Below are 26,180 nucleotides of genomic sequence, written 5' to 3'. Positions count from 1 at the left end.
AGAATACTGATGCCAAGAATCTTTAATCATCATCTTGCATTGCAATTTCAACAACATTAGCAATTATGGATGAAACACAAATCCCTATTCAACCAGAACATTCAATTCAAGTTGATGCAAATCATTGTAGATGTCCCTTACATTATCAAAAAAAGAGCAAGAATGCTGAAACAAGTTGTAATACTTGCAAAAAAATTGTGACCAATATTTTTCTTAAGAATGTTAAGAAGCAAATAATTTATTTTGAGTTAATTGAGATAATTTTTTTTATGAAATATACTTTGTTTAGTATTACTATTTATAATTTTGTAAATACCTAATTCTATAAAAACCAAAACAACAAAAAATAGCAAACAAAATAGTTCATGACGATTACAGTTAAATACACTATATAAATAAAAAAGTATTTAGGTATGTTCAAAGATTTTTATACATTTAATGAGACATAACCTTTTGAGATATCAAAAGATAATTATCAATTGAGAATGTAGATTTTTCTTGAGATATTTTTAAATAATATGTTTTATAATTGCAGGGCTTGAATTAAAGTTATCGCAAGAAAAAAATCTAGCCTCTCCCCCCTCCTTCCCTGGTGCTGCTTTGCAGTAAAGGGGTTGCATTAGTATAAAATTGTAACTTTGTACATTAGTTTGTAATTATTATTCTTTTAACATAATATCTCTTGGCAGATTTAAAAATAGCGTAAGTTACTGTTATAGTTTACAGCTTAAGTTATAATTTAATGTTTAAGTTGCAGTTATAGTGGAATGAGCAAGTTATAATGTAATGACCAAGCAACGTATTTAATACTATTACAATATTACTTTTAATAATTGCTTTTACTTAGTTTATACTTTAAAAAGTAAAAGTAAAAATGCAACTTTTTCAATATTTAAACTACTTCAATTAGTTACAGAAAACTATTTAATACGTTCATGTATTTCGATAAAACGTGTTATTTTAAAAAAGTGTTGTTATTTGAAAAATAACAATAAAACAATGCTGAAAAGTTGTTTTGACAATATTAAACATAAGAACTTGTGACACAAGCTCTTTATATTGTTTTAGATTATATCTATCTATAGACCTATATCATATCTATAGACCAAACAAATAAGATCAAGGCGAAAAAAACATTAGATAACACATTTTTTCTAATTTATTGCTTCTTGATCTAGCATACTATTAAAAATTTATGCATAGTTAATTTTATCATTCAAAAGGTTTTTAAGCTGACATTTTGATTTTTTCGATCAAATAGTTTTGTAATAAAAAGTTAGAGAAAAAAACTTGGTTTAATAAATCAAGTTATATTTCTTTAAGATTATTTTTACCTAAATTATTTAAGATTATTATTACCTAAATTATTTTTTTGAAAGAAAATTTCTTTCAACAGAAGCAAAATAATTTTTTTTTAACATATAATTTTTAGTTTAATATTTGCAATAGAAAGTTTTTAAAAAAACAACTAACCATTCAAAATGTTAACAGTTGAAATAAACTTTGCTTGCCTTATGTTCTAAATCTGATATTGTTGCTGTAGCTAGATCTAAGTTTAAATTTCAGAAATGCTCCTCGCTTGCCACTTGATATTACGGACATCACTATGTTAAAATTCTTTTAAATTTTTTCAATTTTTTTTTTAATTTCAAACTTCAATTTCAAGATTATTTGAATAAGAGAATTTTTAGAAGACTAAAAATATATGAATATGAAAAGCGCTATTTTTAAATTTTTTTTTAATGAATAATAAATTTGTTATTGAAAAAATGTATTTTGTTTAAGCAATGATTACAGCATACTTTGCGTGCATGAGTAATATGCAATGTCACATTCTACATATAATCGTCCTACACATTATAATCGCTTTTCATATTCTATTCGACATTTGTTAAAATAATTTTTGAGACTTGTTAAAATAACTTTAAGGTAAAAATTTATTATGTGCTGCAATATGTAAATAGAAACACTTGTATGGCTTACTTTTGCGAGTCTTTGAGTATATTAAGTAAATTTAAGTAAACTTTAGTAACTGGTTATTTTGATTTAGTTTATAGGTAAATTTACTGTGATGTACTTTTATTCATCAAGTAAATCAAACTAAATATAACTTTAAAAAGTTATTTGCTTCTATGCAGAGATTTAAAATAATGTAAATTCAAAAGTGCTTTATATTGAATGAACATTTCCGTGCAAGAGTGCAAGTGATCATACTTCAATTCAAAAGATAAACTTAGCGTGACATACTTCATGACCCCTAATAAAAAACTTAGACAAAAATATTGCTTTTAAGAATGGTAAAAAAATGCTTAATTAAAAAAGAAACGAGAAAAAAAACACGGAAATATTTTTGTTAGGAAAAAATAAACAATGAAGGTGTGAAAAGCAATCGCAATTGGTGATTGCTTTTTACACTTTCCCTGAAAATGACTTTTCACATGATCCCTGAAATGTAAAAGGGATCGTGTGAAAATGTCTTTTTCACAAAATCCCCAAAATGTCTTGTTATTAAAATGTCATTTTGTGAATAAATGTTTTTTTAGATTTATAACTTATTCCTAAAAAAATGATTTTTATGACTCAATAGATTCATTCATTGAGACTCAATTGAGACTCAATTAACATTCATTGAGATTCAATTGATTCATTCTTTTCTCAAAGATCAAAAAAATTTAATATAAATTGTTTATACTATATTCATCACAACAAGGGTCCAGGAATATTTGTTATTTTTTAATATGATTTAGGCTAATATCTGTTATTTCTTAATGATCTAATATTTTTTATTTTTTAATATATAAAAACTCCACTTTTAACTTAATAACTACAAACACAAACATAGCCTCTATGATGTTTATGAAGTAAGCTTTCTACCACTAAACGGTATAAATTGCTAATATTATGCCATACAACAATCTAACTATTTAAAGTATTTTTCCAGTCTTATCAATAAATTGCCATTCTTGTTATTTAACTGATAAAATACAAAGATATTGAGTTTTTTATAAAATTACAAAATCTTTAGAATTTAGCAAAAGTAAAACGTCATTAAGGAGTTCATTGAGGTGTATTACATTATCATTATTTATTTGAGAGTATTTTAGTTTTGAAATTTAATAAACAAAAAAATTTGTTTAAAACCTTGTTCTCATAACATGTTTTTTAGGTATTTTAAAAACATAATTTACAATTCTTTATTATGTTTTTTCAATTTTTACAGTTCGGTTCATAAACTCAGTTTATACAATTGCGTGGCATCTAAAGTTTTAGTATTGGCATATACAGTACATACTACATTGTACTCCAAACAAAAAAAATAAAGCTTACCAGCTAATGTGTTTCTTTTAGCTAACTGTTGTTGTGTTTTGTATGGATGAACAGGACCAATCTAAAAATAAAATATAATTATCAATCAAACTTATTTGAAAGCTAAAAAATTTGTTTAATTGCTTTTTTATTTTTAGTTGCGCTGATTCTAAATCAATTTGATTGATTTAAATTTTTTTCAATGAATTTGCTGAAAACTTTACTGAAAATTACAGTTTTGAAAACTTTGCTGAAAATTACAGTTTTTTAATTCAAGATGCAGTACAAGGTTTCCATTGGAACAACAGTCAAGCAACATTGCATCGTTTTGTTATTTACTATATGGAAGAAAATATGATAAAATGTAAAAGTGTTTGTATTATTTCAGATCATTTGCAACACAATGCAAACTCAGTTCATTTTCATCATGTTTCATTTATGAAGTAATAAAACATTTAAAAGAGTTGATGCCTTACTTTAACCACTGCATTTATTTTAGTGATGGTGCAGGCTCACAATATAAAAATTATAAAAACATATCTAATTTATGTCACCATGAACTAGATCATAAAGTATCTGCAGAATGGCATTTTTTTTGCCATTTCACATGAAAAGAGTGCTTGTGATGGCGTTGGGGGCTCTGTCAAAAGACTTGTAGCTAGGGCCAGTTTACAATCACTAACAGATCCTATCAATTCACCTGAAAAAATGTATGATTGGTGTAAACAAAATATTAAAGGAATATATTTTCAATACATTTCAAATGATGCAATTGTATTACATTGCATAAAGTTTAAATTAGAAAAACGTTATGCTACTTTCAACAATTCCAGGAACAAGAAACCACCATTGTTTTATACCACAATCATTAACTACTTTACAGATAAGACAGGTGTCATTTGATATGTATACTAATGTAAATATTTCTAAAATGCATCATATGGTTCCACTTTCTTCTCTTTCACCAGGAATTAATATAGCATGTGTTTATGATGCAAAATGGTTTTTAGGCAATATTGTGGAAATATCTGAAGAAAATCAAGATGTTTTTATCAAGTTCATGAAGTAGTCTATTTTGTTAAACACTTTTACTTGGCCACATAAAGAAGATATTTGCTGGGTTCCAATAACGCACATTTTATGCAAACTTTCTTCTTTAAAAGTTCAATCAACAACTGATAGATGCTATGAACTATCAGCTCAAGAAAAAACTGAAATATTACATTTGTAAAATAGCATAATTAAATAACAATTTAGCAAAATTATTATAAATTAGATTTATTTGTTTTAAACATATTTTTTTAGCAAAAATTTATTTGAAAGATGCAATGTTTAAACATAGTTTTTTAGCAAAAATTTATTTGAAAGATCCAATGTTTATTGATTGTTTATTAGATAATATTTTTTATTACATAATCAACTTGTGCATTGTGTTGAATAACTTATAAAAGTTATTATATTAACTTGGTATAAGTTGTAATCTAAATTTGAACATGATAATGAAATAAGTCAAATTAATGGGGAGGGGTGGAATAGTGAGTGTATTGGAAAAATATTACAAAATTTATGGCCATGGTATTAAATATTGGGTAAATTAGACTAGAAAGCCTTTTTTTTCATTTTAACCTAATAGGCTACTTATAAGTTTTATATGTAGTCTTTTTACTATCTGACATTTAAAACTAAATTTCACAGTTTTTATGTGTTTGTTTAGTGGTGCGTTTGGATATTAAGGCACTTCATACATCAGAGATAAAACCAGACACACCGTGTAATAAAAAGTGTACAATTACAAATTTTTTCTAAGTTCTGGACAAAAATGTGCATGTTAAAAAGTAAATGCTTGGGATAGGGGGGAGGGGGAAGGTAGGAGCTAGGGCTATTTACAAACTGAGTTTAATTCAAGCTTAATTAAAAACTTATTTCTAGTATTTATTGTGAAATACTTTTAAATTCATACACACTGTGTATTAGAATATATAACACAAACTAAAGTACAACAATAACTTTGTTTTTATTGTTTTTAATGCATTTTGGGCAATTTTCATTGTTCTGATTTTGTAACTTCCCCATGAATATCCACTATTTTTTTTTCTGAAATCACTGAAATAAAGTCTATTAAATTAGAAGAAAAAAAAAATTATTAAAACCAGTGTTAGTTCTTGGTTACCGGTGGTTTGAAGTGGAGGCACATTTTCCTAAGATTTAGCTGCAGCCATTTTTAGAAGTCTATAGTTTTTTACTGATTTGTATCTTATCAGTAAATTTTAAAAAATTTGGAAGCCTACCATATATAGAAACTAAAAAAGTATGTCTTTTCACTTCTTAAATTGCAGATTTTGTAAATTGACTCATTAAAAATCAACTTTTTAAATTTGCAAACAATTTTTTAACTTTTTTAGGTAGCCATTATGGAAAAAATGTAACATTTGAGAATTCAATGTAAAGTTTTATTAAAGAAAGTCAAGAGTTGTATACAATAAAAAAAACTAGAAGGTTTTCTGAAATTTTGTTTTTAAAATATAGAGCATCAAAGTATGAACAAGACATGTTTTTGCTACTGAAGTTTTTATTTTTGGAAAAATCAGAAATTTCAATTGACTGTACCTTATGAACCACAAAAGATTTTATACTGAAATTTTCAGGAATTCCTTTTCTCATTGATATTAACAAACTTACTAAGTTTCATCAAAATCTGAGGGGGTCCATGTTGGACCTTTGTCCAGTTGGCATGGAATGACTCACATAATAATAATACATATTAATTAACAAAACTATAATTACAAAACAAAACCACAAATGAAAAAACAAAAATACCATAAATGACAAAAAAATAATTAGTATATGACACAAACTTAGCAATATTATAAATGAATATTTTTAAAATTTACTTTAATTTTTATTTTGAAGCTGTAATATTTTTTGCATGTGTAATCCCAAACCACAAATTATTTCATGTGTTAACAACTTTACAAAAGAAACAATATTTGTTTACATCGAGTAGGCATTTTAGTTTGCATAGTCTCAAGTTATGACCTAAAGTATGGTTGTTAATCAGAAAAAAAACTGATTTATCAAAGCAAACAAAAAATTACTATAATAATTAGAAACATGTAACTCTTGTTTCAAACAATGAATTTCAAGTAGAAATTAAGTACTTGGAGTGCTATAAATGTCTTAACTTTATAGTTATCTTTTATTTTAAAGTACAAATAATTGCTTAGGTATATAAAGCACAGTTTTTTATCAATTGTATAGGCATATAAAGCACAGTTTTTTAGTAAAACATCCCTTTATTTTTTCAATTGTATTTATTAATTCAATATAGTGCATTGACTGGACTGTAGAGCAATATTTCAAAATTGGTATTATGTAGGTGAATGCATTTACTATAACACTCTAGTCACAACTTTTACACTTTAATATAAAACATGTACATGTTTGCTGCATGAACAACATTTGAAATACGTTGATTCTGCTCTGAGGTCTTTATAGTTGAAATTTATACCTTTACACATTGAAGCAAGTGCTTATCTAAGTATAAAATACTTACTGTTGGCAGTTTTAAAAGGTTTAAATGATTAGTTACATATATCAGGCTTGGTGGAGGAGCGGGAGTGATCGCTCTCGAATACTGACCATTATATTTAGTTAGAAATAATATTTAGTTGCGAAAAACTGGCCAGATTATTTAGTCGTTTTGAGAACATTTCAAAAAACAAACAAAAAAAGCGTAAAAGATTATTGGACCGATGAGAAACAATTACAAAAAAAAACTAAAAAAAGAAAATAACTTTTAGCGCGAAAAAACTTAAAGCAAAATAAATTACGTTTAGAACAAATATTTTCGAAACATTGCTCTTTTATAATTTTATTTATAAAATTAGGCAACATTTTTTATATAAAGTAACATCTTACGATTGCTTAATAAGGAAATAAATGTTCTTTTATTTATCAAAGAGTATAATATAATTTTTATTTATATACTTATGTCTTGTTTCCAATCCTGGATTACAAAAAGTTAGAGGGGGTTAAACCCCCATGACCCGCTATGTTAGGGGCCCCAAAATAGTCAAGAAGACTTTTTTTATTAGTCATTTTTACGCTGTGGCACATAAAAAAGACCTCAAAAATAAAAATTGCCTAGGGCCCCGAAAAAGTCCGACAACATTTTAATAAAACTAACGCTAGTTCTAGTTTTGTTTAAGCTAAAATATTTTATAAATAAACAATTTAGATTTTTTAGTAACTATTTTTTGCTTCGCGTAGTTTGAAAAATTTACATATTTGAAACAATTCTTCTTAGTAAGATGAACAAATAAAATAAATAAATCATTGAGTTACTGTAGAAATTAAATTAACTAGATAAAAATTAACTAAAAAGGTTAAAAATACTTTATGAAGAGGAAGCAGAACTGTTTCACAATACCGCTGATGATGTTTAGTGAGTGGGCTTTTTAATTTTAGTTAGTATTTAAAACAGAAAAAAGTAACTTTAAGTTTAAGTATAACGAGTTTGTAAGAATGGTAACTGAAGCAAAATTAGTTAGAGTAAGTAAACCAATATCAAAGAACTCAAAAACTTTTCTTTCTTGGGGGAAAGAATCAGTTATCGGGTACACGGAAGTAAATGGATTAGTTATTAAAATATGGTGTAAGATTTGTGGGAGACACAAAACAGCTATATTAAAAGATACTTTAGTTAAAGGAGCGTTGAATTATTTGTTTATTAAGGGAACTTGTTTGGTGATAAAACATCAGGTAAAATTAAAATGATTTACTTTTTAATTTGTCAGTCCAGGAAATAATTTTAGCATAACTTTTACTTATATATAGTTATTTTACTATGTTTCATTAAAAGTATTTTGTATAAAGTATTATATAATGTGCCGTGAATTTATCTTATAAGTTATTACATTGCAAAAAGAACCAACCTTTTATTAAATTTTGATCGTGAATTTTTTTGAATATAAAAGGTTGATCGCCATCATAAAGGGCAATGTCATAGGTTGGCGGTACAAATTGAAAATGGGTACTCTGAAGATCCTAGAAGTAGTCGAGTCACCAATCTTGGTATAGAAAACTCGGTACCACATAACAGCCGCGATGCGTTATCAAAGATGTTAAGAACTGCCTATGAAATGGCTCTAAAACCAAGCATGCCACTTAGCCATTTCGAGACGCTGATAAAATGTCAAAGAATTAATGGTGTACTTCTTTTAGAAGGAAAATGCAACAATAAAACAGGTTATTGATTTTTTTATAACCTTTACAATCATTTTTTTTCTAAATAATTTTTAATTTTTTACAACATTTTATTTAACTTTCTTGTCGGTTTGTTTATTTTTTATTTTTTTGGTGGCCATGCAAAACAAACACAAGATCAGCATAATAATAAAAGTAATCATTTAAAAAAGTAACTAAATCATATACAACCTGAAATATCCATTAAAGTCAATGACTGAAAATGTTGGGCAGCTAAGTATAACTTGTTCCTATTGGCGCCCAATATTTTCAGTCATTGACTTTAATGGGTATTTCAAGTTAAGTACATACACAAAGTCCTTGGGTCCAGTAAAATCGTTTAGTTTTTTCTTTTTAGTCTATTTTCAAAATATTGTTTTTAAAAAATTCTTTTTAATATATTTTTTATTCAAAGTTCTTTTTTTAGCACGTGAATATATCTCCTGCATTGCCAGTGCTGTTAGATAAAAAGTTGCTAAAATCATCAATGATAAAAGTTTTTTCTCCATTTTCTCCGATGGCTCACAGGCTAGAAAAACGAAGGATGAAAAAGAGTTGATTCTTGTACGCGTTTAACGCGAAGGGACCCCTGCTTACTTTGTAGTAACTTTACTTGATATGAACAATTTGGGTGGTATGAGTGCTAATGCCATTAAAAATGCTATTGACAGCATTTTTAATGAATCAGGTAATATTCCTTTAACTGCGGCAGCTTACAAATCCAAACTTGTCAGCGCGACGGCCAACGGAGCAAGCATTAATTTTGGAATTTATAATGGAGTATTAACACAATTAAAAAACGATAGAATGTGGCTGATTAAAGTTCACTATGTAAACCATCGTTTAGAATTAGCTATAAAAGGTGCTGTAAAAGATATATCTCAGTTTAAAGAGTGTGAACGCTTTTATATTTCTATTTTTAATTTATTTCGCAATTCTGGCAATTTTAAAACAACGGTTAAAAAAGCTGCTGAGGCTTTAAACATTACATACTACACCTTGCCTAAAATATCGGGAACATGCTTCAGTCACAGGAGACACGACTTTACAAGACTATTACATAACTGGCCTTCGCTTATTGTGGGTTTCGAAAATGCTCTTGCAGATCGCGACACCAAAGCAGATATGCGAGCTAAGATTTCCGGGATATCCAAACAGTTGCATGAATACAGATTATTATGTATAGTTTGCAGTTATTTGGATATTTTAGAAAAATTATCTCTGTTATCATTAGTTTTCGAAAAGAAATTGTTAATGGTGAATGAATTAAAACCAGCAGTGGATGTAACTAAGGCTAGCTTAGACAAGTTAAGCAATGAAGGTTTTGATGATATTATTAATTTATATTTACTAAAGTTTAGAATCAATGAAAAAGATGGTACAACTAATCTTGTTTTTTCATATTTCAAAAAAGGCCCCAAATTGAATAAATCGAATCCAGAGTTCATTGAGATTGAGCTTGGCAACATGGCTAATCTTAACTTGGAATGTCTTAGTTCTGTCATTCAATTAAGAAAATCAGCAATCGACATCATTCTGCCATTGATAAACGATAGATTTAGTTTGCTGTTAAATCTCATATTTGAATCAATGGATTGGTTAGATCCAAAATTATGGACAGCAGACAGCATGTATGGTGATGCCAGCATCTCTTTATTACTAAAGGAACTCTTTTACCCTCTAGAGGCTGCAGGAATAGATTTTAAAATGGTTCTTCTGGAATGGAAAGCTGCAAAACTAGTATTAAATACTCAGTATACCACTAGAAATGTTGAAGAAGTTTTTTCTTTATCATAGAATCAAGTTTCCAAACTTTTGTCTTCTAGTTGAACTTATGATGTGTATTTCTGGCTCTAATTCCGCTGTCGAACGCATTTTCAATATTTTGACTGTAATACTGACTGATCGGCGTTTAAAGATTACCCCACTCAACAATGGAAGACTCTATAATCATAGCAGGAAATGACCAGAATTTTACTTACCAAGAACAAGAAGATATTTTGAGTTGCGCTGTGGATATCTACTTAAGTAAGCAAAGAGTTTATCGCCTTGATTCAGCTAATACTAGCAATGTCACTGATTATAGTAGCGAAGAAAGCTGCTACAGTAACGATTTTAGTTCTACATCTGAATCAGACGGATAAACATTTTATTTTAAAACTTTTTACTTGTAAGTAACTTTATGTATGTAATTATGTTTGTGCTTTGTTGTGTATGCTTTGTTTCGTTCATGTATGTTTGTGTTCTGTTTCGACCTCTGGCGCGGTGCTGATCCACTTGTAAGTCACTTTATGTATGTAATTATGTTTGTGTTGTGAAACAATATTGTCTAATGTTGGATATAGTTCCTTAACTTGTAGTTTTGTTGAGCTCTCTCCTTATGGGATGTGCCATTGCTGTTTGCCCACTACTCTGTAGTTTGTGCACAAAACAGTTTTCTAGTGTTATTGCTTAGATTTAGCAATTAAACTAGAAAACTGTTCCCATATCCCATATAATCATTACATTACTGAAGAGTGCTAGAGGACGAAACAATATTGTTTGTTACTCTCGAGTCCTTTACAAGCGGGATAGGAATAAAAGGGTGGGTGGGAATTTTAGTCTGAAAGTTTCAATATTTATCAGTTACTAGAATGTTTTTTAATTCGTAAGGCCGATTTTCACTTGAATTTTTTTTAGTTTTGATAATTTTTTTGTTGATAACAAGTAAAGATTAATAAACGAGGGGGGGGGGGCTTAATGAGCTTAGGAGGGATGGGAAAATTTTCTAAAAATTAATTTATAAACATCCGCCCCACCCACTTCTTTTAAGTATTCGAGAGTACATATATATATATATATATATATATATATATATATATATATATATATATATATATATATATATATATATATATATATATATATATATATATATATATATATATATATACATATATATATATATATATATATATATATATATATATATATATATATATATATATATATATATATATATATATATATATATATTTGTGTCCTGTCATGACCTCTGGTGCGGTGCTTGTTCATCCGCGATTCACTTTGTATGCGTGTTTGTGTTTAGTAACCTGAAACTTCTTATACATTTATTTCATAATTAGTTTTATTAACTTTGATGATTATTAATAATTTCATTGAAAACGCAATTATTATTGAAAGTCTTTGTTTAAAAAATAAATCGTAAAAACTGCTTAAAAAGATTACATTAGAATAAAAACAGATACACAAAATTACATTTACATAAAAAATACATAATTTTTAAATAAAAAATAAGAATATACTAATAAAATCTATAATTTATAATAAACTTTCAAAATTTTGATAATTTAAAAAATATATTTTACAAAACATTTATTTTTGTAAACAAATAATAATAGTTTAAAAGATTTACGACTTTGCAGATGTGGCTCCAAGAATGAGCCATATTATTAAAATAATAGTTTGTTTGATAATATATTCTTAAAACAATTTATGCTAAAATTCTCAAAACTTAACAAATCTTGAACAATTCAATTTAAAAAATATTTTGACAGAATGCTTTAGAACTTTTTTTTGCTTAGTCAACGTATTTTTAAACCAATAGAATTAGTTTGTTTGTAAATTTGGCGGGTTTTTTGTTGCATTATACTACTTTAATTTAAATAAGTAACAAAGACATTTTAATCAACAAAGACAAGGGCAGCAACTAAATTTAATCAGCATATTTAAATATCTAGTAAATTAGGTATTTAAATAAAAAAATGTATATACAAAATTTTTTTTTTTTTTAAATTTACAAATATACATTAAATATCTACGTAAATTTTGTATTTGTAAATTTAAAAAAACTAATTTTTGTATTTATAAGTATTGGTTAATAATTAATAATATTATAATATTATTTAATTATCTTCTTTTATGTTTTACGCATGTTTTATGTAACATAGATAATATGTTTGATTGCATATTTTATTTTTGATTTTTTTGTTGTTTTTGGTTTACTTTAACAGATAATTTATTTTACCGAAAGTGTTAATAATTCTTTTATTATAAAAAGGTTATTAACTTATTTTAAAGTATACTTAATATGCAAAGATCTTTGTAACTTTCCTAACTTAAGATAAATAGCAAAAATAATTAATAAATTAATAAAACAATTTATTAAACATATTGAAAAATCTTAACTAGAGAATAAATGACGCCAATAAAAATTAAAAAAGTTTTTTCAACTTTTGAATGAATGATCTTGTTAATGTTAATGACACTTGTTAATAACGACACATTTTTACACATTAAAAAAATCGATCAACTTAATTCATTTCCTCATCGTGCGTACTAATTGCGTTTTTTACTTGTCTAGCGTGACACTTTAAATCTGAGGCTGATTTAATTTTCTTTTTTTTTTACTATGATTTTATGAACCTTTGGGAATACCATGTTATACGTGGTGCCATTAGGCTGGCTAACACCCTGATGTTGTATATGGTTTGTCTTCTGGTAGGAATAAGATTTGATGATAAGTGCTTGTAAGAATAAGATCAAGAGCACTGAAAAAATGCTACTTAGAAAATTCATTAATCTGATCATGAATTCTTTTGTCATTTAGTAGTTTCTTAATTTCGGATTGAATGAACAGTTTATCAATGTGAAAAAATCTTTGAGATTTAATTGCAACTGGATGACAATCTTTAGAAAAGCTTGAAATAATGTCAGGGCTCGAATTAGGCATATCACAATCAGGAATTCCAATTGCTTTTCACACCTTTGCGATTAGTTTTTTCTTAAAGAAATATTTTTGCAATTTGTTTGTTTTTTTTATTAATTTTTTTTTTCTCTTTTAATTCAGCATTTTTTTGGTCATTCTTAAAAGTAATGTTTTGTCTAAGTTCTTTAGTAGTACGTAAAGAACGTCACACTAAATTTATCTTTTGAATAGAAGTATAATCTTTGCTCAATTGCGCAGAGATTTTATTTAATATAATGCGCTTTTAAATTTAAATTAATTTATATCTCTGCATGAAAGCCAGTATTATTTTAAAGTTATATTTAGTTTAATTTACTGAATGGATAAAGCACATCATAGAAAATTTATTTTTTTAACATTACTTCGTAATTGTTATTTTTTAGACTTCATTCATACAATATATAAGGTACTCTCTTCGATTTTTTTTTTTTACTTCTACCACTACCATTTTCTCCTTAAGTTGCTACCTCTCTACATGCTTATACCTAAATTCACTTTAATCTTCTCTAACAAACGTTGTCCAATAAGACATTTTTTCTAATCTGTTTAAGACTATGCCTCCTTTTCTTAACATGTTAGAGTAACACCACACATCCATCTAATCATCTTCTCTTTCGGCAAATACTACACCATATAAATACTAAAGTTTATATAAATATGAAAGGATACTGTTTGCGAGCATCTAAATAAATAGCAAACATATATGTTAATACCCATAATATGTATGCATAAAGTGCATTTTGGAAGCTTTTATACTTTCTGCAATAAAAGTTTGAAAGCTTTTATTCCTACTCTTCAATTTTAAGTCAAAGCTCATTCTACGCCACATTTCTCATTATCCTGAGCAGTTGCTTTATTAATCATTTATTTCCTTCATTTTTACAAAAAAATCTCTCTTATAAACAAATGTTCTTTTATTATTCTGAAAAGCCAATGTAAAAAGGTCCTGTCTGATGTTATAGTTTGTCATTCTCAGTTTACTAAATCTTGCATCTTTTCTCAGATCTTAGGTTCTAGAGACTTTTGGTTAGTCTTCAACGGTGTCATTTACTAAAGTAAGTCTAACATTTAATCTCTAATTCATAGGTCTGATCTTTTTACTTCTCCCCAGAATAAGGCAGAGTTTTTTTGCAAAGAAATCTGACTCTTGAATCTAATGGCCACACTCTTCCTGCTAGTTAAACAGATTAACCCATTGTTAAACATGAAAATTACTATGGCTTCTAATGCTAAAGTTAATTCTTAATTAAACACTTCTTCAGTTTGTGCTCCAGACAAGATTTCCATAATAGTTTTAACAAAGTGTTCTCCAGAATTCTCTTTAATTTTTGCTAAATTTTTAAAAAGTGCTAAATAAATGGTTCCAATTTTTCAAAACTTTAGATAACACTTTAACCTCACCAACTATCCTACGATTAGTCTTCACTCTGTTATTAGTTTCTTATTATAAAGTTTTTGAGATTATTTATTTTTAACTGCAGTATTAAAGTTATTCTTGAAGGCCTACACTCCTCTTTATCTTTGCTCCTGTAATATTTCTTATCTACAGTAACAATCTTCAGGAAAATTTTACATCTAAAGTGCCTCTATTTGCTGACGACTCAACTTTATACTCAGGGCGCCACAAATCGGTTTTTTTTAGTAAATGTTGCTGTTTGTGTCATTATTTATTGGCAAACATCTAATTTAAGCGGTATATATCAAGTGTGGCAGAATAGTGTTACAAAACTTTGATTGTCACAAATTTGGCTGTCGAAAATGTAAAAAAGGAATAGTGTGGCAAACTGTCGCATTATTGATTGTCGAATAACAGATTATGGAATACTGACGCAAATGAACTTTATCAATAATGTCAAAAATAAAAAATAAATGTCGCAAATGAGTTTAATGAATAGTGTCGAAAACAAAAATAAGGAATAGTGTTGCAAATAAATTTAATGAATAGTGTGGAAAATAGAAAAAAGGGATAAAGGAGTCCTAAAGGAGTTTAATGAACAGTAACAAAAATAAAAAAATAATAATAACTACAAATGTGTGTTTAGATAATATGTTTGATGTCATACTGAAATAGCCTGCTACCGGGGCCTTCAGTACATACACCAATTATCTTATAGCCTGCTGCAACTTAAACCTTCAACTGAGGGTTTGGGGTTTGGTAGCAATCATTCTTTAATTTTTTTTTTTTTTTTTTTTTCTGTAAAAACTGTTTGATGATTACTTTTAACTTGAACAAATTAAAATAAATGAGAACTAAATAAAAATTAAATAAAAGTTGTTTTTTCAAACCTTTAAAAATAATAATATAATATTAAGTATTAAATAAGTTACCATACTAGGTTGTTTATTAAATACTTAATATAATATTATTATATTTATGATATTAGGTATTTAATAAAAATATCTTATTATTGTTGTTAAACGCACAATAAAAAATGAAAACTATAATAAACATATTAGTTCTATATATTCTATTAAAATATATATATTTCAGCAAAACTTAAAAAATCTTTTTAAAACTTTCAAAAATGTTTATAGTATGCAAACAAACATTACTTTACGTTAACAATAAGAAGAAAATTAAAAAAAAAAGCACGCTTTTAAAGAAAGCTATGTTTTAGCATGGTTTCACTTGTAAAAGTAAAGAAACACGATGTTCATTTTTCTGTCTTTTTTTTAACAAACATTGGCACGTTCGTCAATTTGTCGCGCCCTGATACTCTTGTCTTGATAAAAAATTCACTTTTTGATTACTTAGAACAAGCAGCCGATTTGAAGTATAGTAGACTGATACTGCTTGGACTGTTTTTGCGCAAACTCTAAGGACTGTGCTTGGTCAAATGCTGATGTTAGTATGAGGCTCTTATTTTCTAATAGTCTCTAGCGTATCATGCTTGAATTTAAACCAGTGATAAATGCATCTCTGATAGATTCATACAGTAAATAGCTGCTGTTACTGCTTTAAAGTTGCAACCTCCTGTTAGGTTTTGAAGAGCTTGAAAAATAGTAGAGTTAACTCATTGCAGTTATATTGCAAAAAAAATTGCATAAATATATTATAAATTACATGCCAAGGCGCCAGTTTTAATTGATAGTGTAAGTCGAAGTAGGCTAGATAAGCTTTTACAAGTTGTTGTTTTTTGCTTGTTTGGCATGCTGGCTAAGACCCTTAGATGAAAAACTTTTTCTAGCTTTCTACAAGTGGTAGAGTTAATTCTTTGCAGTTATATTGCATAAATATATTATAAATGTATTATAAATTACATAATTTTTTTTTGGTAATATTTAGGCATCTAAAGTTCTTATATTTGATTAAATTAATGTGTTAACCCTCAAGAATCTAGATATAGTAAACTTTACAATAAAAAACATATAACAACTGCATGAATAATGAAATTAACAAATCTTGATTGCAAAGCATTCAACCTTAAATGAAGCGGTGTCAGAGTTTTGAGTGTGTTTTATAAAAATTACACATTAAAAATAGATATTTATAAAAATATATGTAAAACATTTTAAATAAATATTTATTTAAAAACATATCATAAAAAAGTCAATGTATTGCTAATATTTTCTATTAAACTTAATTTTGAAATGTCAACCTTAAATTCTGAATTTAAATAAATATTTTTGTTGTAAAAAACACAAGTAGATAGTACCTGGATGTAACCCTAAACTGTCAGTAAATGTAAAAAGTCAAGTTCTAATTTCAGTATGGTGTAGGCAGTGATATTTAACTTTGCCCTTAATCATCAGTATATAAAAAACTAAAAAATTCTACATATAAATAAAAAAAATATGATAAATTACCTCTGGTTTAAAAAGATCATCATACTTTATATTAAGTTTAAGTTCTTTTGTTGACGAGTCAACTAAGTATCTTTTTTCATCATACTCAAACTAAATAAGTAATAAACAAATGAGGTAAAAAACCATCAAAAAATAATTTTTTCTAACCATAAATTTATTTTAGCCTATTAATATAAACAGTGCATGTTTGATACTCAACAACAAAATGGTTGTTACTATATTTTATGAAATAATTTTAAAACGTGTTTCAACAACCTTTAAGCTATTATGACATTTTTGCAAAAATATCTTGATAAGTTATTACTTATGATTCTTAAGAAGTTGATGTATAAAGAGATTAACATTTAAAAAAAATATATTTTCAACCCCTCTTACTTACAAGATTATATTAAATAACTAATTATAAATATGATCTATTTCTTTCAGAACAAATTCAACGCGCTAACAAATGTAGAGGCCACATATCATATTTATCATTAACAATTTGTTATGAATCTATTGTAATTATTAGTGATCAGTTAACATACATTCTGTCTCAGTAGACTCAAAACGGGATGTTTTGAGTCTACTGAGACAGAATGTATGTTTTTTTTTTTTTTTTTGATTTTGTTAAAAAACTGTTTGTGTTTTTCTCTGTTTCAACACATTGATGGAATCTACTTTTAACTGGCATTACTCCATTACAAATACCTGCATTGAAACAACTTTTGGATACACATTGGTCTGCTCACCACAATACAGTTGATGCACTGCAAAAAGGTATAAAACAACTCAACAAATTTTTGTCAGTATATCTGAATCAACAACTGAAAAAGCTGATACACGGTTGAAAACAAAAAAACTTAATGCAAGTATGAATAAGTTAGAGACTGGGCTAATGGTCCAAATATGGTCAATGGATTTAGAAAGATTTGAAAAAACAAGCAATTGTCTTCATGATTACAAAAATAGATTTGAATATGGCTACAAAGATGTTCCAATCCTTAAAAACGTTTGTTCAAGAGCTTTGTTCTCAATTCAGTGAAACAAAACGAAAATGTAAAATTCTGTTTCAAAATGATTTGTATCAACAAGAGCATATAAGAAAAATTAAGCAAAACAGAAAATGGGACTACCATAATGCAGAAGCAGATGATGCTGACACTGCATTGACACCTTCGAAAAAGTTTAAAATACACACTATCTTCCAATTATTGACAAGCTATTATCAGCCTTGAATCAGAGTATCTCTGCATACAGTGTTATTGATGATTTGTTTTTTTGTCTCAAGTTAATACTTTAAAATCTTATAATTTGCCAATGCAGTGCATTTAGTTGAAATATACCATGAAGACCTTGAGCCTCAGTTACCTGATGAAATTGTTCAATTTATTGCTTTGTTCAAACAGTTTAACAAAGAAAACATATTAACAGAAAACAAAATTTGTATAAGCAAAAGTAGAGAATTGCAGATGTTTATATTTATTAGTAAGCATAAGCTGGTGGCTGCTTTCCCAAATGTTTTAATTGCACTACACATGTGTCTTTGTTTAATTGCAGCGGAAAATGTTCATTGTCTCAACTTAAACTCATCAAAAACAATTTAAGTGTAACAATGGTCCAAGAACATTTAAACGCCCTGTCGCTGTTATCAAGCCTTGTTTTGAAGCATTAAGCTGCTGGCAATTTAGGTACGCATTACTTCCATTAAACAACTTTTTATCTTTTTTTATCTTTTAAATTATTTTATAAGCAATAAGATAAAAGAAGTAAATAACTTTATAAAACAACTACATTAACTTTTGAATGACAATTATATGAAAAGGTTTATTACAAAAGTTTGAATGACAATTATGTTAGATATAAGCGCTATTATGAAAAAAACTCAAATAAAAATAAAAACTACGAAAACTTAGTATCTATCAAACTAATTATTTTATGGAAGTATATATATATAATATATATATATATATATATATATATATATATATATATATATATATATATATATATATATTTAGTCAAAACTAAATTTTAACTAAACATGTTCCTAGGTTGTATCAAAAATTTGCACAAAACATAAGTTGAACTTTTTTTTATAACGCAAGTAGAGCCCAACAATTATATTTTAATAAACGATATATACAACAATATAATTTTAACAAATTGCATTTGGAAAAATAATCTTTCCTTTCGCAACAAAATCGATAATAAAATAATAAACTTTAAATAAATAAAGTAGATAATTTTTTTTAAATAAAAAATCATTTTTAGTTGCAAATTTTTTAAAATGATTATTTAAGAAATAATCATTTGAAAAAATTTAACACATTTCAATTCATTTATACAAATATTGAATAAAACAATTTGTTTACATCAAAAAAAAATTTTTAATGTAATATTAAATTTAATTATTTAATATTTAAAAAAAATGAAAGAAAATAAACATTTCCGAAAATAAACAGTAATATTAAAAAAGTTAAATAATATTTAACTTGTTTTGTGGTAATTTATTATTATCGCAGTAATTTAAAAAAGTTAGTCTTTAAAAATTAAAGAGAATTTTATGACATCAAATTAAGCTAATGCGCTAAGCTTTTTCTATTTAAAACAAGGCCAGTGTTATGCATAGAAAATAGACTACTTCAACAGCTTGATTATGTAATTGAAGAAATTGCTGATAAAAAATCTTGAAAAATTAACATCTAATAGTCTAAGACTTTAGTATATAAACAAACCTTCAAACTCACAAAAAATACAATATCATTGAAGAATTATTTACTATTTATTGCATAGAGTTATTAGTTTGTTTAATTTTTTACAGTTTTTTATTACATTAAAACTACTTTACAGTAAATATTTCGAAAACACTGTTAACTGTATTGAATTATAATAATTATAAAAAAACATTTTCTATTTTTTTTGTCGCATTACTGCTACAAATTTTGTAATTTTTTTTAATAATAGGCTGTAGGTCCACTCCAAATCCGCAGGCTCAGGCCCACCTAGCCCTTAATTAATAAATGTGGATTCCATTTTTTCTTATTTTTTGCTTCCCTTTTTAATAAAACCTTCTACCTTTCTCTTTTTTTAGAATTTCTTAAAGAACATGGAAAACAGTAAAGTTTGAAAGGGCAATTACAACCACATTGTTTTTTTTTGTTAAACCTTTATGAAGATTATATTCTTATCTTTTCCACCTAAAAAGCATATAACAGCTATTGTTAAGATATGTTTTTGACATTACAGGAGCAAATTTGGAATACTATTATATTATTATTTCAGATTTAGTCAAAAAATAGACACTTAAAAAAAATGAGGTTTTATTGGACACTTTCATTTATACTGTTTAAGGTTAAACAGAAAGTTTTCCATTTACTTTTTTGTTGTTGGAGCATTCAAAGTTTGTGGAGCATCGCGATAGCCTTTCTTATCTTTTACCTATGACTTGTAACAGAGTATTCATTAACATTGAAAACACGACTTTTAACAATCAATATCAGGTTTGAGGTTACAATTACTCAATACAATTTAAATCTCCTTAATTAAAATAATTTAATCTTTGGTTAAATGCAAAGTTAAAGTAAAATGTAGGGGAGGGAGGGGAGCATTGGGCAGTCGGGAGGTTTGGGCACCCCCTCATTTCTCACAATCTATTCTAGATATATTTTGTTTTCTACCATTGCACTATAGTTTTATAACTGGCAACACTGCTCATCAAAAGTGTCAGTTGTCATTTCACTTGGTTGTCAAGTTACATGCGCTTAATGGTTTGTTGCGTACAAAAGTAAATATTTTGTTTGGGATTTGAAGAAAGATAACAAAGAAATCTGCAAGAAAGGGTAAGTATCTGTGTTAACTTTTTCTTTTGCATTTAATAAACATTATATTTACCTGGCAATTAGGATTCAACATTTGATAAAAATAAACTTATTCAAATCTATTTGAAAAGTGAGGTTATAGGGAGCATTGGGCACGCAGGTAGGAGGGAGGTTTGGGCATGCCCAATGCTCCCCCTTTTTTGTAGTTTGTTTTGGTGTCATATATTTGTGGTTTTTTGCTATGCCTATTGAATTCAATGTTTAATCATTTCTTTTTAGGACAATGCCGTTTTCATTTAAAAAGAAAAATAAACGACGTGAAATACCTAAAGATGTTATTTTGCGCGCATTGGAAGAGGTTTCTAAAGGAAGAAAAATTAAAACTACTGCGATTAAATATGATATACCCAGGTCTAACCTTCAAAGATACATAACACAGAGCGGGGTTGTGAAAGATATTTCTTCTAAATTTATATCATCCCAAATATTCATGAAAGATGAAGAAAAAAAAATTTCAAAATATCTTGTAACATTGTTTAAACTAAACCATGGAATGTCAAAACTGAAGGCACGTGAATTGGTTTACAAATACGCCACTGCTATTAATAAAGAAATACCAGACAACTGTGCAGAGAAGAAACTTGCATCCAATGATTGACTAAGGGGATTTTTTAAAAGACAACCTCATCTTTCGATAAGGACACCAGAAGCTACCAGTCTCTCACGTGCCACAAGTTTCAATAAGAAAAATGTCGGAGATTTTTTTGAAAATCTTAAAACTGTATATGAACGGCATTGTATCGGCCCTGAGTCTATTTACAATATAGACGAAACTGGATTATCAACAGTACAACGAACCCAGAAAGTGATTGCTCTAAGAGGCACTTAGCAAGTTGGGCAAGTAACGTCAGCTGAAAGAGGGACACTTGTAACGGTTTGCAGCGGTATTAATGCATTGGGTAACTCAATACCACCCTTTTTCATATTCCCACAAGTTAATTTCAAAACATATATGCTAAATGATGCACCTGTTGGTTCAGATGGAGCAGCACATCCTTCAGGGTGGAGCACCATGTTTTTTAAAATATATACACCATTTTGCAAAACACGCCAAACCAACGCCTTCCTCACCAGTTCTATTGCTGCTGGACAATCATGAGGGCCATATTTCAGTACCAGTTCTTGATTTTTGTAAAGAATCAGGCATTGTTTTAATGACTTTCCCACCGCACTGCAGCCATAAACTGCAACCCCTAGACCTGACTGTCTATGGACCACTCAAAACTTATTATAACACTGTTGTAACAGATCGGATGGTAAGCAATCCTGGCAAAACAGTAACAATTTATGAAATCTCAAAATTAGAAGCAAAAGCCATCCCACTTGCGTTCAAGTTGCAAAATATTCAAACAGGATTTAAAAAATCTGGCATTTAGCCATTCAATTCAAACATTCTCTCTGATGAAGATTTTGTTTGTTCTTCTATAACTGGTCGCTGCTTGTCGGAAGAGAATAATGTTGCTACAGAAAAATCGATTTTAGACCAACCTTCAACTGAGTCTAGAGGATAATACAAGTTCAAATATGGAAGTCACTGGGTCATCTCAACTGGAATCTCTATCTAAAAGCCAGACTAGGGGCACTGTCAATGTAACACCTGATTTAGTAAGACCATTTCTGAAAGCCAGCCCCAGGAAATTGGATGGCATGAAACGGAAGAAAGGAAAAACTAGAATATTGACAGACACACTCGATAAAAGAATTATAGAAATGGAAGAAAAAGAAAGACAAAGAAAAGATAAGATCAAAGAGCTCAACAAAAATCGAAAATGCTCTAGAAAGCACGAAGATTAGCAGTGATGATGAAATAGAAAATGCTTTTGTTTCTGATGTAGACCTTGTTGAAATCGATTCATCGGAAGAAGATTTTGATGTAGACGATGTGATTGTTATGGATAGAAAATTCCAGATCAATAACTTTGTGTTAGTTAAATTTTACACCAAAAAAACTGTTTATCATTATGTTGGAATAGTCGAAGAGGTTAATCACTCCATGGCAACTGTCAAATTCATGAGAGCGAGTAAGATAAGAAATACGTTCTTGTTTCCTGACATCGAGGACGTCGCCAGCGTCCCCCTGGAGGATATAAAGACAAAATTGCCTACACCAACAACATGGATAAAACGTGGCAGTCTAAAATATAAATTTTACAAGCCTCTTTGGGTCATACCAAATTTAAGATAAGCCTTATTAAGTCCATAATTGTGCAGTATTGATTCCAAGTGACATTGTTAAATTTTTTGTAAAGTCTATGATAAGAAAAAATGTTTGTATTACAATTTTTTATAGCAATGCTATATAATACTTAAGCATAGTAGTATATTAAAGCAATATTGTGCATATTAAATACAGTGCCCAAACCTCCCCACTGGGGTGCCCAAACCTCCCAACCACAGGGAGGTTTGGGCACTTTGGACATGTGTTAGAAAATCTTTTGTAACTTTGCGGATAATTATAATACTAAAACTCTTCTTAGTAATAGTTACTGCCAAATATGTGTGCTAAATATATTTGAAATAAAATTTTGATTATAATAAAAAATAACTGTTTTATTAGCATTTATGTGAAAAAGTGCCCAATGCTCCCCTCTCTCCCCTACTTAGAAAACCCTTTGATTTGCTTTTCTTCTATTCAAATCTTTATTATTCAACGCAACAATTCAAGTATATTTTTAAAAACCTTGAAAATTTTGGCTATAAATAGAACTTAAACTAAACTGAACTATGCTTAATCTGCTTATTAAATTATTCCACTTGTTTTTTAAAATTCAAATGTTTTTTGATGTGAAAAAAGTTTAGCAGAAAGTATTTACTTCTGTTTAAAAAATAGGCATGGCAACTGAAACATTATAATTTCCATTAACATAATAACTAATCCTTCAATTTAGCAACTAATTAAATAAAAGTATAATTACTTTCTTGCTGGTTTTTTATTATCAATTTTGGTTTTTGAAAGCTTTTATAACCAATACAATTGTACCAGTAAGTTTTTTTTTTAATTTTTCATTAGCATAGTATATTTTTTTAAACTTTTTTTAGAAATGCAAAGTTGGTTAATAAACAAATTTTTTTCAGGTTTATCTATAATATAAATATACATTTTACTATTACATTTTAAAAGTAAAATATTTTCATACTTTACGATCTATAACGGAAGGTACGATATTCAATTGAAACTTGGTTTTCAAATTTTCAATCGAAATTTGATTTGAATCGCTCTTTTCTAAATTAATGTCAGTTTTTGGAGATCCAACGTTGCAATCCTCTTCATCAGATACATACGATGAAAGACTATCCATTCTTAATTATTTTTTATTTTTCTCACCTTGCGAAAGCAAGTTTAACAAACAAAAATGTTCGAAGCGTTCCAATCACGTGGTGTTACAAAACATTTTCGAAAAACAACTTTCGAAAACTTTTGATTAAAATATTATCAATAAAAAACTTTTTTTTTCGGATTTCATAAAAACTTTCGAAAACTATCAAATAGCTAAAATAATTTCGAAAACTTAAATTTGATTTTAAAAACTCATTTTAATTTCGAAAACAAAAAATATACTAAATAAATTTCGAAATTTAAGTTGAATTTCGAAAAGTTAAATAAATTTCGAAGAAAAAATGAGTTTCGAAAAGTTAAATTAGTTTCGAAAAAAAACAACCATATCGATTAGCTAAATTATTTTCGAAAAAAAAAATTAAGTTTTACAAAGTTAATTAAATTTCCAAAAAAAAAAGTACTTCGATAACTAATCGTCCATAAATTACGTAACGCAAAATTAAACTTAAAGACAAAAGAAAAAGGGTTAAAAATTTTCCCTCGCAGAGTCTTTAATAAAACCTTTTTTTTTTTTTTCGAAACCAATTAAACTTAAGGATCGTCCATAAATTGCGTAAAGCAAACTTATTTAAAAAATATGTGGTAGATCATTTTGTTCTTTTGCGCGGCAGTTATAAATTGTTTATATACTTATATAAACAATTTATAAGTCCAGTGAAAACTGCCGCAAAAAAGAACAAAATGATCTCCCACTTATATTTTTTAAATAAGTTTTGCTTTACGCAATTTATGGACGATCCCTAAGTTAAATTGGTTTCGAAAAAAAAAAAAAGGTTTTCGATTAAATAAAATTTTTTTGAAAAAAAAAATGAGTTTCGAAAAGTGGAATGTCTATTTGCGCATTCAGTGAACGCGGACGTTTACAAAAACATTTAGTAGCGCGGACGCCTACAAAGTCAAAAGTACATGCAACGTTGGACTGTTCAGGGAGTGCGTGTAGGGAGTTGTCTCAAATCCAACTAACCTTTAGGATTCTGTCTTTTTCCTAACCCTCAAAATTTATTTTAATCCTAAAAATAGTTTTAAACCTATAACAGCTTGGTTTAACAAAATTATGGGCTCAGGTTAAATTTGGTTAAATTAACTTTTACTTCCTTAAGTAAAATATTATATATATTTACAATTAAAATTAAATTATTAATAAATGATAATAATTATTATTACATTGCATACAAAATTTGATTTAATAAAGTTGATTTTAGAAGTGCGTAGTAAAAGTAATTTATTTTTACAAATAAAAGTAATTAACATAAGTAATTAACATAAAAAAGTTATTCATGAATTAAAATTATTTGCCAAAGTCGACCATAAAGTAGCTACGCTCGGAGAGGAAGAGGGGTCTGCAAATAGCGCATATGAGTTGGGGGGGGGGAGGAGTTGGGTAATTATAAAAGTATGGAGGAGACACTAAATTTGAAAAAATATCATAAACTATTGGGTTGGTAGGTTAAAAGCGTAGGTACTTTTACGGAGGTAGAGGGTACTCAAAAAAGCGTATAGCGAAATGCGGAGGTTGGGGGGGGGGGGTTGTGGTAGGTGAAAAAAAAGCGTACGTACTTTATGGACGACCCCTAAGTCATAAAAAAGTTTTTGAGATGTTACTGATATAAATAATTTTTATTTTTTAACTTATATATTTTATTTTTTAACTTATAATAAACCTTATTATTGTTGTTTTTTTTCATATGGTTTGTTACTGCTGGTGTAATCCTTGTTAAATGGATTAATTTTTACAATATTTTTTATCACCGGAAAAATTTATTATTGCAATCAGTGATGGATCCAGAATTTTTTGGTATTTAAGATTACTAACTTCGAGATATACCCAGTGAAAAATAAAACCGCGTCCCACATGGGTTCCACGTGGGTTCCGTGTGGG

At 27.7% G+C, this 26,180-nt stretch overlaps 1 protein-coding gene across 1 annotated transcript in view; it reads right to left on the bottom strand.

The window, feature by feature from the left end:
* Positions 1-24,308, bottom strand: part of LOC136071877 (pre-mRNA-processing factor 17-like) — a 90,246-nt gene extending 65,938 nt beyond the window's left edge. The window contains exons 1-3 of the mRNA XM_065797437.1: positions 24,102-24,308; positions 17,105-17,194; positions 3,328-3,388 (exon numbers count right to left, since the gene is read on the bottom strand). Coding sequence (XP_065653509.1) covers positions 3,328-3,388; positions 17,105-17,194; positions 24,102-24,263 — 313 coding nt within the window. The 5' untranslated portion in view covers positions 24,264-24,308. The remainder of the gene's footprint in view (positions 1-3,327; positions 3,389-17,104; positions 17,195-24,101) is intronic.
* Positions 24,309-26,180: the final 1,872 nt, after the last annotated feature.

This window comes from Hydra vulgaris, chromosome 05 (genome assembly GCF_038396675.1).
Source record: "Hydra vulgaris chromosome 05, alternate assembly HydraT2T_AEP".
NCBI classification, from domain to species: Eukaryota; Metazoa; Cnidaria; class Hydrozoa; order Anthoathecata; family Hydridae; genus Hydra; species Hydra vulgaris.
This window is presented reverse-complemented; position numbering and strand designations above follow the sequence as displayed.